This window comes from Nelumbo lutea, chromosome 1 (assembly GCF_056320005.1).
Source record: "Nelumbo lutea isolate HS-2025 chromosome 1, American lotus-T2T, whole genome shotgun sequence".
Classification (NCBI taxonomy): Eukaryota; Viridiplantae; Streptophyta; class Magnoliopsida; order Proteales; family Nelumbonaceae; genus Nelumbo; species Nelumbo lutea.
In genome coordinates this window covers 167956821-167974885 of record NC_142684.1, presented here as the reverse complement: position 1 = coordinate 167974885, position 18065 = coordinate 167956821, and the positions used below count along the sequence as shown (strand labels likewise).

Genomic DNA, 18065 nt, shown 5'->3' with positions numbered 1-18065 from the left:
AAATCCACCCCCACCTAACCAAACAAACACCGCGGGAAAAGGCAGAGGCATGGTTCGTAGTTTTCTTCAAGTGGAAATCTAGCAACCGAGTTTGTGCAACTCTCGAAAAACTCGCCCTGTAGACAGTGGGTCCCACCTTCGCCATGTCTGTTGGGCGGTGTATCCAAAGAGTTGCACAAACTCGTTGTTTCTAGAATTATTCTTCTGTATGATATATCTTATTACGATTTTAACCCCAAAAAATCCGCTTTTCGATTCCTCTCCTTTCGTTCTCTCTTAAAAGCGCATGAAACGATGTCAGAAATTTGCTTACTCACAGTCTCACCACCAGCTGCTGTTCCTCTCTCTCTCTCTCTCTCTCTCTCTCTCTCTCTCTCTCTCATTAAAGCTTTCTGTCTCTGTTGGTTTCCCTCTTTTTTTTGAGTCTTTAAATAAGAATCCCTCGAAGCCCCAAATTTCTCCGGCTTATCGGGCGAGGGATCTGTAACCCGTTTCGCCGACAACCTCGCTTTTGTGTTTTCTCAATCTCCCCAATCACTGTAGATGCTCTTCTTTATAACCATTAGCACATCTACTCCTTTCCCTTTCTTAACACTCTCACCGGAAATCTTCTCTTCGCAGTCTCTGGCATGGCTAATAACCCGCCCGAAGGCCTAGGTGACGATTTCTTCGAACAGATCCTCTCAATTCCTTACACGGGAAACGACTCTACTTTGGTGGGAAATGACGGGAATTTGGCGGGAACTGCCGGTTCGATGGTTCTACAACTTAGCTCCGGCGACGGGTCTGGTCATGTTGCCGGAAGTGGGTTCCAGGGAACCGTTTTCCCTCTGGGATTGAGCTTGGAGCAGGCGAAAAGCGGTTTTGTGAAGCCGGAGGAGGCATCGGGAAGTGGTAAGCGGTTTCGGGAGGAGGTTGACGGAAAAGCTTCTTCTGGAAAAAACGTAAGAACTTCTCTCTCTGTTTGCGTTTACTTTATTTCCTTTCTGTTCAAATCACGGCCCGTCATTGACGGTTGACACGCATGTTCAGTTGTTCGCCTGTCAATGTTTTGTTTCCTTTATTGGGAATTCGATCAATTTTCTGTTTGTTGAAGGGTAACCATTAAATTGAGATAAAAGTTGCTCTTACAAGTAGAAGGAAGAATGATATATCTGTGGATTCATGTTGCAGTTTACCGGCGCCCGGCGGAGTAGCCGGAAACTGGTGTTAGAATTTCGGTTGAAGTTATCGTGTTAATCACGAGATCATTAATCTATCATGATATTTAATTCTTCAGAAATCTGTTTAATTATTCTTTTCGGTTGGAAGAACGGAACTATGGAAATTCCAAGCCAAGGGGGTAAAAATGGAAAAGTGTTAGAAGAATTTTGCTGTATATTCACGAGAAATTTCCTGAACATAGGGGCAATTTGTGAATTTGGTGGATGTGGAGGGCAATTAGTTTTTCTCTCTCTAAGTTCTGTATTGTGCAGGATAGAGATTCCGTGCATTTGACGAATCTGTTTCCGGCGTTTGGACATGTACAGCCACACCAAGTTCGGCCTGCTGCGCCTCAGGTCCACCAGGTTTAGTGAAAAATCGCCCTTCTTTTGAATCGAGTAACTTTTTACGGACGGAAATGCCCTTATTTTTTACAATGACAATAAAGCCACTGGCGTTTCTGGGAAAAGCAAGCTTAGGGGCACGTGATCTGATAATTTGATCGAAGGGTCTCCGTTGATTCACAAGTCGTTTCATTTGCTGTTGTCTTACTGAGGAACAGTGGCACTTCTGAGTTCTGACACAAGTTGTCAGGTTACCGTGGGTCCCATGCATTTGCACGTGCTTCAGAGATACACGTACGGGCAATTGCATATGTCTTTAGTGCTTCATGGGTATTTTTGTCATTAGGGTTATATACGTACGTGCCCCTGGTTTCTCGCAAATTACAATACCTGTGATATCATTCTTTGGGCGTCCCTGCATAATGTTCTAAAACTTTATACTTTTTGATTTCTATGGGTTCTCTTTGATTTGTTTTTCATTTGTATTTTGTTGGTGATGAATTGCAAGTTCGCTTTCTCTTTGCTTAATTTGTGCAGCCATTTCATGGCCAACCCACAGCAAGCACAGTTGCCAGTGTGCCACACCAGCCTGCCATCCGGCCAAGAGTAAGGGCTAGACGAGGGCAAGCCACAGATCCTCACAGTATTGCTGAGAGGGTAAGCCTGAATTATGTATACAAGAGGCACAATCAATCTTTTTCTAGGGTGCAGGGTTTACTTTAGTAACCTTCTGGGAAATGAGAATATAGCATTCCTTCCCATGCATTCCTTCCCATTGGGGACAGTATCTATAATTCCTAGATATTATGGAAGTTGATCAAAAGAATTTAAACTAAGAGTTCCATTGCGGTTCACTATGACATTCTCTCTCTCTCTCTCTCTCTCTCTCTCTCTCTATTCGGATAGGAGTAATCAAGAATTTGACACCACTTGATTGAGAAACTGATCTTAATTGCTGATCAAAAATATATCTTTAGTTAACATATAACCTGCTTTTAATTTACTTGCAAAATATGCTGAACCGCTGACATAATTTGCTTTTGGCTGTATCAAATAAGCAATAAGCTTGTCAGGTTAGTACAAATTAAGAATTGTGACACTTGAAGTTTTCCAAGTTTTTCAAGGATACGAATAGAGATAATTAAATTGGTGCTAAAAGATTTTATTCTGTAGACATAAATGAAGGAACAAGATATTCATGTTTAAGTGGTTACTTTCCCTTAGAACTTTACTAGAAGACCTCTCCACAAAGCTAATAATATAATTATATTTTAAAAGTTTACAGCAGAAGCCAGGTGTTCTTCCATTCTATTGTGCAATTGCTTACCATTTTCTTCTTTGATATAGTTACGCAGAGAAAGGATAGCTGAAAGAATGAAGGCTTTGCAGGAACTTGTTCCTAGCTCAAACAAGGTTATTACCTCCTCTTTTTATTCCATTGTGTCCAAATTATATTCTTTTATGTTTCCTTATTATCATTTCAACTGCACTGACAGATTTTTTATGTTTTAATTTTTGTTATAGAAATATTTTTCCTTTCACTTAAGATGCTAGCTAGATTTTTCTCTACACTTTCCAAATTTGAGTGGTTAATGATATGATATTAAAGACCGTAAAAAAGAAAAGAAAAGAAAGATAAAAATCATTCTTAAAAGAAAAGAAAATGAATGAAAAGATTTGAGAGCCTACTTGTTTGGAAGCTAGACATTTTATTAGAATTATATGAAGCTGTTAGGCTTACAAAAACAATTGAAAGGGTAGGAAAAGGAGATGAAAGAACCAAACACATTGTTCCAAGCCAATTCCACTAAGCAGTGCCCGAACCTCTCAACTCTATGTCCCCCTTACAGCCATCATGTTATAGGCATGTTTTAACATTTTTCTGGATATGAATTCCAGAAACAAATCCAAAAGACAAGCATTAGTGAATGGAGGCAAACCTGCAATCTCATTGGAGTAATACAGTTCGTATTAGTTAGTTGTTCAGTTGGACTATGTTTTGGTTAAAACAAGGAGGATTCATCTGTTCATTGTACTGATAAAAAAATGTATTGTACAACAGGCAACACCAAATGCCTTACCTTCAAAATTCTAATGTGTTTAACTGATCAAAGAAAAAGATATGCATGCGTTTATCAATGATGGAATCAAGAATAGTTTTCAGGGTTCCTTGACATGTAGGTACATGAGTTTTGATTTGGAGACCAAACTTGATGGGGTTTGGCAGAAAACTATTTTATGAGGACATTTTGAAGATGTGAATTTCCTCAAGTTGGTGAAGTAAGGAGGTTCATCTGAAGGTTTTTAGTTGTTAGATTCCAAAATTGAAGGGTGCAATAATGTTGTAGCATGTTATCAGAAATTGAACAAGGGAATGACTAAATTTCAGATGAGACTAATACTGTAGTTTTTTATACCTAAAGATGTTCTGATTGTTGACTGTTTTGTTGTTCAAGACCTGGAAGCCTTTTTGTGTCATGGCAGTAGTTGAATTAGTTATTTTGGGAAGTAGAGAAACTACTTTAGATGTCTAAATGAGTGTTGGATGTGACTGCAAATTTCTCAAGGTGTTAAGCATCCTTATGAGAAACTAGCATTAATGGCCAGAATTTGTGCTTGACAGTCTTCATCGATATAGTAGTTCAGTAACTCCAAAGTCACACTTTTATGCAATAAGATGAAATAAATAAAAAATACAAGTAGTCGAGTACATATTTATGTTTGTTTATTAAGTCCTCATAAACCAAGATATTTTATTCTTCGATGTAAAGCTTATTGTGTAAAAGAAATCAGTAACAGAGAGCACATTTTAATGCAATGAATGGCAGTGTTATTTCCATTTTCTCATATGTTGAAGGCTATACTCTTCCTTGTGCAGACAGATAGGGCAGCCATGCTTGATGAAATTGTGGATTATGTGAAGTTCCTCAGACTCCAGGTTAAGGTACGGCATGTATGATATTATAATCAAATTCCATATTAGGTCCATGCTTCTGATAAGGGTAAAGGGTCAATATGTGCCCTAGTTGCATATAAATTCCTTCCATGATGACAACTGTCATCATCACCATTTACAAAGACTTTCTGGTACCATTTGGTATCAGTTATCAAATCCAATTTCACTATTCCATTTGCCGATGGGCCATGTCCTTGAATTCATGCACATGTTTTCAAATCTTTTATCTCTCAGTCCACAACTTTGTCACACTTTTGAACTAACTGTTTTTTTTGATGAATACACTTTTGAACTAACTGTTAAATGTCATTATTCCTATATAATATATGCTTGGAACTATTACTTCAAAAGTTCAAATATGAACAATTCCTTCAGACTTGTTAAAACAAATCACAGACGAACTGTTAGCCATTTGTACCAATTCTGACAGCATTTCTCCAAACAAATTATACAAACCATGTTCGTACTTTACCAGTCAATAGTCATTGCAAGTATGCAACTTCATTTGCATCCTGCTATATGCTCTACAATTGAAGTTGCACCTACGAGCTTATAGTCAATTCTTTCTTGCTCTGTTTCTCAAATGTCCATGAATAATGTCCTATTCATGCCAAAGAGCATTTTTTCATCACCAAGACCTCAGGGCAGATGTATATAAACGGTTACAAGATCAAGTCTCCCAAGTGTCTTGAAGCTTTGTTACTGGAGTCAAATTCCCTGCATGCTTCTTTGTATCAAAACAGAAACTTGTTTTTTCAATTCATCATCTTTAATTCTTATTGCATATTTATCTTTATTAACAGGTTTTAAGCATGAGCAGACTGGGAGGAGCTGGTGCAGTGGCACAACTTGTAGCCGACATCCCACTAACCTCAGTTGAGGTAATAAAGTAGGAAGACTGTGTTTCTTTAAGTTCACATCCGTTCTATGTTTGCGATATTATCTCTACGCATTTAATGAAATTACAAACAAAATTTAAACGTTTCTTTTATTGTTTTGTAAATATCCTGTCTTGCTATAATTTTGTTTGTCTTTTGGTAATTATTTGTCTGTATTCAACTTCTATGCACCCGTTAATATGGGTTTAATTATCTGTCTACTGAATATGCAAGTAGCTATGTACCGGCAAACTTGCTTGTCTTAATTTTCCCTTCTTACCTTGTTCTTTTTCTTTTTCCTTCTTTCTCCGTATTAAAATTTGATAAGGGAGAAGGCAGTGAAGGCGGAAGCAGCCAACGAGCATGGGAGAAATGGTCAACAGACGGAACAGAAAGGCAAGTGGCAAAGCTCATGGAAGAAGATGTTGGAGCTGCGATGCAATTTCTCCAATCCAAGGCACTTTGCATCATGCCTATATCACTGGCCACTGCAATTTACCACGCGCACCCACCAGAGGCCCCAACGGCTGTGAAGCCCGAGTCAAACACCCCTTCATAGATGTCAAAAAGGGGTGCATATTTGCATGTGCCCATCGACGACTGCCTACATACATGGTTCCAGGTCCTACCTCTCTTAATGCTCTGATTCTGACCCCACCCGGTGCTTGTCACTACTCGGAATGGTATAACAAGTAACAATCCCTCAGCATTGCAATCAAACTCAGATACCATAATTGCACTTTTGCCTTTGTTTTCTCAGTTTTGTCAAACAGGATTTGATGTCATGCCTAGAAAGAAAAACTAGATGCACTTCTTTTGTCCTGCCAGTCTAGAATGAAGGGAAGGAGTGTCAAAGCTCTTTCCTTGCTCGTCTCTTTTTCTTTTTTTGTGCTCCTTTTTACCCCCAGTGGAGGAGGGAACCATAGTGGTGGATGACCAGAATACTTGTGGTGGGGACTGATTGTTTTTTTATAGTGGATGGTGGGACACTCTAAAAGGGAGGATGGGCACATTGGTGTATGTAACTATAATATATTCTGAAAAAATGGAATGAAAGTTGAAATGGATAATGGCCGGTCGTTTTCAGAAAGTTGCCTTGGAAGGTTGTAGTCTTATTTGAAATCAATTCTGCTTCTCGTTTTGTTTCGTGGGGTGAGTGGGATGTGTTTTCATTTTTTTTATTTGTTGCGTGTTTAAACTAAACCAATACTCCTTTTCTATTCTCATGAATCATTATTGAAGAGTGAATAATTGTAGAGAGAGAGAGAGAGAAGGCGGGGTGAGGCTACTCCCTTTGGCACCATGTTTCAATTGGATGGCCATGGTGTTGAGAAAAAAAAATGTATGGGATAATGGGAAAACGATTGGTGGAAAAGTGGATTTACTAGTCCTGTCGGTAAATGGCCTGCCAATGGCTCTGGCCCTTTGTGGCCATGACCTACTTCTATTGTTGAGAACAGCTCGTACCCTAGAACCTCAGCGGTGCAAGATTTATCTTTGATCTTCCTCAAAATCAGTATCTTATTCCTTTTTTTTTTTTTTGCGGTATGAATTTTGTTCCTTAAATTAGGGAGAACAATTTCAGTAGTGGGAAGAAATTCATCTGATTAAAATTTTAGAGATATTCTATGGTTAAACATCAAATAGGGAAAACGAATGATGCTGCTAGTCCTAGACCAACCAACTAAACTTCGGCACAACTATTTGGGGATGGTTAGACTTACACATGCTGCTTTGCCATTGTCTTAGAGCTATGACCTGCTCCAGAATGATCCCTAGTTGCAGTCCTTAGTATATTAAATATTTATAGCATATCACTAGTAATCAACATGTCTTAATCTTGCCAATTGTCATCAATTCCGAGTCATTAAAAGCTCCTATCAGTGGATACTTGCCTTGGTTTTGACCCAGGTCATAAAAGTTAAATTTGAATGTATAATCTCAACTTTTATCTTTAGCCTTTACTTGCACATGTGCTAACACTTTCCCTCACACTGGTTCTAAATAATGTGGCAGAGAGAATTGGTTTCATTCACCTATTTCACCAAATCAAATAGCATAAAGTCATTAACTTGAGGTAAATGAAAACAGAAATGAATCATATGGGACATAGCCCCGCTCGAAGTGATGAAAAAATGTAGCAACTTTGACGATTCTATTTTGGATTCTGTAGTTGAGCAATTTAATACCTTAAAGTTGTAGGCTATTTCCCATGTGCACTAGTTTGTCTGGCTAGTGTAATGCCCAGCTAATCCTTTTCTTTTCCTTGTTATATTTATACCGTCTCATGCTATCCACAATCTGTTCCCAAACCCTACATCCCTACGACCCTACCAACAGAGAACCACTGCCGTGTATTGAGAACATCTCCCACTAAGGGAGACATTTAGAATTCACAGCTGTAATGTCCCATGGGTAGTGATGTGAGAACAGCTTGTGGGCAGCAGATCCAAGCCCATAAATGACCCCTAACCCTAAGAATCAACTAACACGACAACAAGCTAAATGCTAAAGAATTACTGCTTGATTAAAGGAATTGGGACCTCATAAAAACTAATGACAGTGAAGAGAACTTGGAAGCTACCAAAATTAAGTATTTTACAATCCATGAGTTGGAACTGGGAAGTTGGAAATCTTGAGATCTAGGGAACTTGAATAGGAACCAGTCTTAGTGGTAGCCTGCATCTCAAATTTAGAGAGAGGTCAGAGAAAATCCGTATCTAAGACAAGTCAATGCCCTATTGTTGACTTAAGATTATGCGACAAATTAATGATTTATATGATTATATCAGTGGTTTGGTGCAATTTATGCCACCGGGACAAAGGCAGGAGTGCAGGACCAAGGTGCACCTGAATCCGAATGGCAGCAAACCGTTGACCACAAGAAATAGATTCATGCAAGAGTTCCATCAAAACGCATATTGATGGTATCAACTATCAAGCGTCTTAGTTTGCTTTTAAAATCAATTTTAGTTGAATTTATCCAAGATATCATTCTTCTTTTGTGGTTGGCACGTCACTCCTACAGTAAGTACAAGCCCTGATCTCTCAAGGTCGGTGTCGGTCATCTATATAATCGATACGTACTACTAGAAGTGGGGGTCCTGGGGGAGGGTCATTTCTTTTTCCACCTTTCGGATCTCTGTTTTAAAGTTCAAGGAAATCAATAAACAGTTTCCATATAGATTATCAGTACAAGTGAACAAATGAAGTTGTAAGTTGGAACTCACGATCGAACAGAAAATGGATTAAACCAAATTAATCTCCGGTGGAAACTATACTGGTAGAGACTAGAGAACAGCTTCATGGTTAAGCATAAAACAAAGATAAGAGCTTCTGCCACAGAGATGCCAAGGAATATCCAAATTTTGCATTATTGGAGGGAAAAAAAAAAAACTTTTTTCATCTTAGAATTTAGCAGGCATCAAGGTCCCTGCATGGGGGAGGCTTTGGCTCACCTAGCAAAGTTGTGTTTCCTCCTTCTGGCCCACTCTTTGTGCGCAGAGGATTCTGCGTGCCAACCTGCAATACAGAACAAAAATCCAACAGTTAGTTATGACTGATCATGCTGTAGGCCAGATAAATAAGCCTCCAATTTAACAGAGCCTTACTGGTGGAGTTTCCCCCCTTCTTAACATCTCAACAATCTCAACTACCCGCTTTGGAGTGACATCTTCCTGAATAAAATCAGAAAAAAAATATAATGAATACAATTCCATGGGCACAATCATTCACTTAAAGATTCAAAATCACAAAACCATAAAACAGAAATAGATTGATGGACCCACATAATAATTATAGGTGTACCCTTCAGAACCCTTGGAATAGTCGGCCACTGTGATCATTGGAGCATTTACACAACATCCCTGCAGAAGACCACTAGTGTTATGCACTCATCAAATTGAATTTATGCCAAACCAGTTAAATAGGGTCAAATGGTAAAAACATGTCATCGTCGTCATCATCCCAACTATATGGGGTCAGTGACATGAATCCTGTTTCGCCAATCCATTCTGTTTAATGTCATGTCAATTGTCAAATTGCTGGCACTAAAATCATTTCTTACTAACGCAAATGGTAAAAACATGTAAAATCTAATATTCTGTAAGCTACTCCAAAGGTGCCAACCAGCTAGTTGGTAAGTCTCCTGCTGCTCCTAGCAGAGACTTGGGGTCGAATCCCACCTGCACCTGGGTTGGGGGATGGGCTACCCCCAGTTGTGTAGCCCTTCAAAAGATATCAAATATATATATATATATATATATATATATATATATATATATATATATATATATATCTGCAAGCTATTGATATTCAAATTTAGACCAATCATTGTTATAGCTGCCAGTCAATCTGTTCCTAAGTATACTTGGAATTAAAGCAGGGAGGCTCACCATGCACTCCATTTCCCCAACAGAAAACATGCCATCCTTTGTTACTTCTGCACAAAAAAGTGGAACGAACAACATCAGTTGGAAACAAAGTTATAAATTCAAACTGCACGGATAGATTGGCAGAAATGCAATGAGGAAAAGGCAAAAATAATTACTGCATAACTCACCATTGCGCTTAACTCCCAGGTGTTTCAGTAAGGCCTCTTCTATTTCACGTGAACCACGTATCATACAAGGTGTTGTACCACAGACCAGTAGATGGAACTTACCAACCTACATAACCAACAGACAAAGCATATATGAATTTCACTCGTGTATGCATGTAAATCCATTCAGATCATCAAAAAAATATGCATCTTATATTTAGAAGTAGAGTATTTATGTGTTCACCTTTGACCGGTTGAACATTGAATAAAATGTTGCAACTTCATATACACGAATAGGAGCAACCTCTATAATCTTAGCCACCTGAACCACCAATAACAACTTCAATTACATTACATATAGCATAAAAAAGTTAAAGGATTGGGTTGCAATTCCTTGCTGTATTAATCTGGAAATTCTTCATAGGAATAAATAGATGAAGAGACAATTTATCAAAAAATAATGGAGAACAAAAGATTGGCGAGAGTTCGCATGAAATTTGTGAAATATTTTTCTGCTAGAAACCATTTTGTATTAAGATATTTATTTTGAAGATGGGAATGGGGCCTCCATATAACCTCTATTTTTTTTCTGTATCCTCTATGGATGGCTAGATTCATTATGACTAAAATCTTTTGAATTTGTGGTTCAGAGTACGACCCCTTCCATTTATGGACCCAAAGATCAGAAAATATATTTAACATCCTTGGATGTCACTTCAAAATTCTCTTATCTCCATCCCTTTACCAATGAATGGTAAGACTACCTCAAACTTAAAGCAGACTAACCAATCTATAAAGCTTGTATCATTAATTTCTCCTGAACTTGGGAATGCTAAGCTTATTTCCCAACATTTATGCAATTAGCAGCTGCAACCTGTGTAATTTTTTTTATTTATTGATAGATTTTTTTTCACTTTAAGTAAAATTAGGAATGATATGCAAAAAAAAGACATGGTCTCCACCTCTAGCATGGCACACTTACCAAAAATATAAGGTCCCAATATTAGTTTCCCACTTAATCCACCCAACTCCTATCAGTCATCCCTACCTATGTTTTTGAACATGTGGAGTGATTTAAAAGGCGCGCCTCAAGTGCACCTAGGCGCATAGGCGAGGCGCATTTCAGGGTAGGTGCCTCGCCCAAGTTGTAGGCGCAGCCCTTTCAAAAGGTGCACGCCTGGTGCGCCTTGCGCCTCAGCCCAGGCGTGCGCCTTTTGAAACTTTGATGCTTTTTTGCTTTTTTGTGTCTAGCGGCATGCCACGCGCCTCGAGGCAAGCCCAAACAAGTCCACGTTAGGTCTTAAATTCTTAGTTCTCACACGAAATATAATGATTTTATAGTTTTAATTGCTTTCTAAGAAGACATTTTATTAGGATGAATGAATGAACAACATTGGAGTGGGGTAGAACCCAATATTTAGTAATGTTGTTCATTCATTCATCCTAATAAAATGTCTTCTTAAAAATCAATTAAAACTATAAAATCATTATTTTTTGTGGGAGAACTAAGATTTAAGACCTAACGCGGACTTGTTTGGGCTTGCCTCGAGGGGCGTGGTACAGAGGCAGCTCATAGAATCAAGAATGTAATATGTTTTATATCACATTAGCCACTTGAAGTAATGCAATTGAGAAAAAAAGAGATTGTGGGTTTTATATGCTTAAAAATGTATTATATATTTGATTTTATTTTTAAATTCTCATTTGAATATGCTTTACATGTTATATTTATGTATTTTAATATTAGATAATAGGTTTTTTAAAGCATTTATTTTAAAATTAAAGTTTATATTTTTACTAATATTATGTTTAACAATTTTTTGCATTTTTTTGAATTTTTTGGAATTTTTTTATTTTTTTATTTTTAGCCTTTTTTTTAATTTTTGCACCTTGCTTAAAAAGGCATGCACCTCACCTCGCGCCTTGCACCACAGGCGCAAATTGACCCCCTGCACCTTTTTTTGCGCCTTGCGCTTTTAAAACACTGATGTGAACTAACTCCCAGTCCATAATGAAGGAACTAATATCCTTTCAAATTCTGTGAATAGATTGTAGTTTTTTTTTTATCAATAACTTTGAAAATTTCTACAATCTATTCACCATTGAAAACTGTTTGGTTCCTTTTTCTTAGATCCCACAATATGCCAAATACAGTGATTCTCCAAAGAAATTCTATCCATAGCTTCGAAAGGAAAAGATGGCCAAGCAACAGCTCACAAACATGATCCAGGACCCTCCAACTCAGTAATAAAGCTGAAGGGGGGAAAACCAAAGAAGATACTTCCAAACAAAAATACACCTCCGAACATCTATATTACCACCCACTCATTGAGTTCAAAGAACTAAGCTGTCAAAGAGAGAAATCCCCAAACAACTTTAGATAAACATCCTCTGTTCACTCTTAACACCATTCTAAATCTCTTTAGAAAATATTGCTGGAATTTTATAAATATGTGGGTGCCTTAAGTTATAACCAACTCACTTTTGTCCCACGTGCACCAATAAAAATAAGAATTCATAGTGGGATCAGCTACATAAATCAGATTTTGAGAAGACAAATGGAGTTCAACATGGAAACCTTGCAATGTCTTCCCTGTTTATACAACTTAAGCTTGAATAGAAGTTGTGCAATGAGTGAATGCTACACAAAAGTAAAGATCAGATTGTTTAGAATCCAACATTCATTAGGCCTCCATTGGTTTGGGAGTTAGAATTAGGTGAGCTCGTTTGTTTTTCTGATGCAAAAGATAAAAGAGTGTGAACTGAAGACTCAAATGCATAACTCAGTGAATTCCTTCTACAACAAACTAAAAAAAAGTTATTAGGTTCAGCTGAAGAAACACCAACATCATGCTTTGCTAAATTATGGGGGAAACCTGCCCTTCCCCTAGACTTAGAGTAGAGGCCTTTACATGGCTAGTGATATTGGAGATGATTCCTACTCAAGACCAACTTCAATCAATGGGCATTAACTTGGCAAGTAGGTGTTCTGTTGTCTTCCATGTGAAAAGGTGGCAAAATGCAAACCACTTATTTGCCACATGTGAAGGTTTCTAAGAAAATACGAGGGTTCTTTCATTTTATGTCTAATGTGCAATTGAGGATTTGTGAAAAAAGAAATGATCATTGGCAGATCACAAACAGTGAGGTCCAAAGCCTTGATCACCCATACAAAATCCTTCAAGCCCTATTGCTGCCTTTTCTGTGAGAGTGTGAGTTCACTGGAAGATTCAGTTCAAAAGATAAACAAGCATGGAGAAAAAAGCATCACTTTGTTCACCCCCCCTAAAGAAAATAGACATTGAAAAAGAAATCAGGAGAGGGGACAGAACCGCCACAGAACTCAGAACTGCTCTCCCTCCACCAAATTATCCCCATTTTCCTCAGCAAGGTCAACAGCTGATACAAAGTAGAAAAGGGGATACAACTTTTGGAACTGACCACTTTCTCAATTGCCATAGACAAACAAACTTCCTTTTCAACTGCACCAGATGCCCTCTTGGTTATCTAAGAGAGAAGGTACCTGCTTTTATGATTTTATCTTCCCCTCTTTAGGCTCAACAGTGTTACACCATTGATACACTGCCAACTAGATTACCTCCCTACATATGAATTCTGAAAATGACTAGAACCATCACTAATGTTAGGAGGTAAAACCTACAGCCAGTTACTGCCCATTGTTTCATCACCCCTGGTCCTTCATAAGCCATCCTTTGAAGTATTTGTTAACTAGTACAAGCCCAGGCCCACTCCCCAGATATATAAATATGTGGATCTATGTTAGGACACTAGAAAGGGAAACCACTTCCTCACCTGTTTGACCCACCCCAAAGACTTAATTCATGGATCCACTATTCTAGTAAAGGTTGTATCAGCAAGGGATCCCAAATCAGCACACTCCTGAAAGTTCTCTGAGTTATGATATACCCTGCCTAGATCAACCTATGAGGCTATGACCTCCATCACACAAAGCATTTGAATTGTGGTGTTATGCTCTCCATCTGAATGTTAATGAAAATAGAAAGTTAAAATGCTTTCTGTTTAGCGCATGCCCCCTTACTGTTGTTAGATTGTTACTATTTTTCTTGAAATTATTGTTTATTTTTTAAACACAAACAGAATCCTAAAAGCAGGCAGAAGTTTGGATACATGCTTTCAGAAAAACATAAATAACAACACTACGGCTCGAATTTATTAAAAGAAAGACCAAAGACAAGGGTTCAAATTTTCTTTCAGAAGAAATTGCAAAACAAAGTGCAACAATCAGAATAATGGCCATTTTTAGCAAAGATTTTCTCAATCTATGGTTTCAGGATTCCTTGTGAGTTGTGACCAACAACAACATAATGAATGATATTAAATACAAAAACAACAGAAGGGCTCAAATTTTCTTCCAAAAGAAATTGCAAAAAGAAGTGCAATAATCAGAGTAATGACCAGTTTTAGGCTTTTAGCAAAGATTGTCTCCATTCATGATCTCTAGACTAGTTGTGCATAAAAAACTTGGAATAGTCATTGTGGGTGTAGAGGTCAGTAAATAGTAAAGATGCAGCAGATTTTTAGTATCTTTGTACATCCTTATACCTAATAAAGTTTCTATATTACTTAACAGAACAGAAAGTATACATCCAGGTCGTTTATATATAAGGGGTTACAAAGAACCATGGAATCGAGCATGTAATAAATTTCTTATAGATGCATGGAACAGAAGAGCAAAAAAGTGCAAAGAATTTAGAATGCTAACATACTGCATTCATTGCTGATACTGGTAGCCACCCTCCATGCTGTTGCTGTGCAAGATCCAGTAGAGGGATAGCAGCAGATTGCTTGTAGTTGGATGGATAATGAGACAATATCTCCTTAACCTACGAATGCACATAACTAGTGTCAATCTTCCAATATACAATAGCTTAATAGTGTAGCATTTAAAAGCAAAACTAACTACTTTATTACTAACAATGATCAGGTTTCAAGCAAACAAATTCTTGAATGTATCAATAACTGAATGGATGGTGAACATTATAAGATAGATACATACAACTATCTATATTTCACATCTATATCTGTCAGGCCCAGGATTGAGCAACTTATGGTCATGGAATTAACACAACTATTAGATATTGACATAGTAGAAATACCCCAGAAACAAGGGAAGAGAATACAATAAAAGACCATATAACTAGTAGCCAAACCAAATACAACACAATAAAAGTGGTAAAGGAGCAAAACACAGTAGATAGACATCTAAGTAGAAAACAACCCAGTACAACTTAGTCAGGCCTACTCCTCTTTCCATGTGGGCTGATCTATGGGTAAAACTAAGCACAAATATAAGGAACCCATATGTCTAACCTCTACAGTGTGGTGATGCCAAAGGCCCCCATCACCCTCTCCTATCAAGAACTCTGTGAGTCACCTTCCACCTCTAGATGTGGTAAGCCTCAAAAGTAGATCAACATGAGCCCTTGTAGTAATAAAATAGTCTTTGCTTGAATCAGATCTCTAATGCCAATAGGGCCCAAGAGCACCAATATGATTTCCCCATCCTTATCTCTAAAAGATCTATCCACCCCAGCAAGTCCAGCATTCCCAAGGAAAATGCTCAATATTTAGTTTGACCACACTAAGGGTAAAACCAACTCTATGAAACAATGACTATTGATTCACAATTTCAGAACATAGATCACCTCTGGCCATATCATCAATCAAGAAGTCTACAAACCCCTCTCCAGTAGGAAAGTGAGCTAGTCTAATAGTGATGAAGTTTATCACTGCTTTAAAGGGTTGTTTCTTATTTGAAAACACTGTAGCATGTCTCTTCTCCAATGTGGACCACAGTTTGGCTCCATCAAGCATCTCCACATAATTTTTCCCCTCTTATAGGAAGAATAGTCCATCAAGCATCTCCACATAATTTTCCCCCTCTTATAGGAAGAATAGATGAAAGTAGACCCATATAAACATGGAACATAAGGCAAAGGATGCCAATGGGCAACAAATAAGGATAAAAGTTCGCTCTGTAGTCTGCATGCCAAAGACATACAACAGGTAACACATGGGTAAGGCCTTAAGGGGTTACCTCACCAGTGTGTTGATTCTTGGTAGGTTGTATTGTTCAATTATTGATTACCTCACCAATTGTGCTACAGAGAAAGCACATATGAGGCAATAAGATCCAAGGTTCCTGATTTCCTTCTATGCCAGAATATTTCAAAAGTGTGCCATTTTTTGTTGCACAACTTACCAACCAAAACATAAACCTAACTTTTTTGCTTTTTTGTAGGGTTGGACCAAGCAAATATTGCTAGACCTAAAACACAGAAGTGAGAGAAGTGCTTAGATTATGAACTTTGGAAAAAATCTATATGTGAGCATGGAAAGATACCATGAGAATCAATAGACCATACTCAACTATCAACACTTGAAAGAAAAGGCACAACAATTGAGAAATCCATAAAACAGATGGAATCCAAAAACTCATGGTCATGCAAACCATTTCAATGCCAAAGTTCTTAAAAGGCTAGAAATAGACAGATGGCCTACAGAACATATAGGGAAATTCTTATAACAGTTTATCGTGTAATGTCCAGGGAATTTATCACAAGGTGGGGTATCATCCTGTGACATATCTTCAAAGAATTTAACCTTATTTCCATGAAAAAAAAATCATACTTGATAAAACAAGAAAATAAGATAAGACAGCACTAACAGATAACCAAACAAAGAATGGATGCCCTACTAGAAAGGCTCTATTTTCATATTAGATCTCTGTTGGGGGCTCAGCAGAACAAGAGTGATCAAAAATATAATCAATTGAGTAAACCAATAATGCAAATAACAAGTAAACATTAAGCTCTTCAAACTATGTCCCAGCATTTAGCAAACACCAGAGGTAGCTCGAATTTCATCAATTTTTTCGAATAAATACATAGGGTTAAACCCTATCAGCGGGCTATCTTGCTTGGGTCGTCATCTAAATATAACCGAGAAAAGGGGCAAGGGCGCCTATGACTTCGTTAAATTAGCACATCTTATCCCCAAACGACTGCATTAGGAGTACATTGTTAATATTCACCATTAGCAATCACAGTTGACCCAAACGACTGCATTGGTTTGAGAAATCAGGAATCACAAATCAAGTTGCACATTTATCATATCGAAGCCTTTTCGCCATAAACTAGATTGCATTTGCCTTAATCCAACAGAACAAAGTTGCAATATTTGTGCAGGAAAAAAAAAAACAGCATCTAACCGGGCACGTATTGAAAAGAGGAAATACGTATGTAATGGTCTCTTTCGTTATATGCTTACCTTCTCCTTATTAGCCTCGCTGAACTCCCAAGGAAGGTCGCAATTGTTATCCGGAGAATCGATGTGCTTTAAACAGATCAAATCATCAAAAAGAAATAAATAAATAACCAGTGAAAATATATTTCAAATTGCAATTGAGATTGCTACCAGTGAAAGGGAGACTCACGTAATTTAGGGCAGTGGAGAAAGAACGAGAGCTCTGCAAAAAACAATATGAGCATAGATAAAATTAGAGAGAGAGAGAGAGAGAGAGAGAGAGAGAGAGAGAGATTGAGATAGAAAGGATCAGATTGATACCTGGGGAGACTGACGGAATATCTGGCGGATCTCGAGAAACCGTTTGCTCGCAAGACGAGCTGCTGGAGCAAACATGGCTACGGACTTACGGTGTGCAGAGCTGGGAGGAAAGTGGAGGAAGAGGGGGAAAATGCCGGAAGGATGTTTGATGGGAGGAACAGGGAGTGTGTAAAACGCACCCGGCGTTTGGTAACGACTAACGGTGCCTGACCACGCACAGACGCACTCCACTCTTGTGTGATGTTTCTAAACGGACTAAACCCTTACCCTGTGAGCCTGCGACCTGCGTTGGACGAATCTATTGCGCAGATTTATGCGACTCTATATCTGCTGACCACAAAACGCTGGGCAGAACACTCTAAAGCCGCACATCAGGAACCTTGTACTTATGTTGTCAATCATGCGAAGATATTCCCGATGTGTGGCTGTAGTATCTTGTGCACTGACAGCGATTATGATAAGCGAATAGGACTGCAAACGGATCGGATCGGATATGTTTGAATCCAAATTGGATCTAATATCTAGTATACTTGAAT

At 38.1% G+C, this 18065-nt stretch overlaps 2 protein-coding genes across 6 annotated transcripts; one reads left to right on the top strand and one right to left on the bottom strand.

Moving 5' to 3' along the window:
- The first annotated feature begins 238 nt into the window (after positions 1–238).
- Positions 239–6471, top strand: LOC148879031 (transcription factor UNE12-like). Of its 5 annotated transcripts, XM_088960403.1 has the most exons (8): positions 247–539; positions 622–944; positions 1476–1568; positions 2085–2204; positions 2895–2960; positions 4426–4491; positions 5307–5384; positions 5710–6471. In XM_088960403.1, the coding sequence occupies exons 2-8, from the start codon at positions 630–632 to the stop codon at positions 5938–5940; spliced, it is 969 nt and encodes a 322-aa protein (XP_088816529.1). In that variant the 5' UTR covers positions 247–539; positions 622–629; the 3' UTR covers positions 5941–6471. The 5 variants fall into 5 exon arrangements, with proteins under 5 accessions (XP_088816530.1, XP_088816529.1, XP_088816528.1 ...); XM_088960402.1 differs by having other exon boundaries at positions 247–944; XM_088960406.1 differs by lacking the exon at positions 1476–1568 and having other exon boundaries at positions 308–539.
- A 2055-nt stretch (positions 6472–8526) lies between these two features.
- LOC148879030 (NADH dehydrogenase [ubiquinone] flavoprotein 2, mitochondrial-like) lies at positions 8527–17836 on the bottom strand. Its single transcript, XM_088960401.1, has 10 exons — positions 17530–17836; positions 17399–17431; positions 17233–17298; positions 14670–14786; positions 10166–10243; positions 9943–10048; positions 9776–9822; positions 9170–9247; positions 8993–9058; positions 8527–8903 (listed from the first exon to the last, which is right to left on the bottom strand). The coding sequence occupies exons 1-10, from the start codon at positions 17602–17604 to the stop codon at positions 8796–8798; spliced, it is 774 nt and encodes a 257-aa protein (XP_088816527.1). The 5' UTR covers positions 17605–17836; the 3' UTR covers positions 8527–8795.
- Positions 17837–18065: the final 229 nt, after the last annotated feature.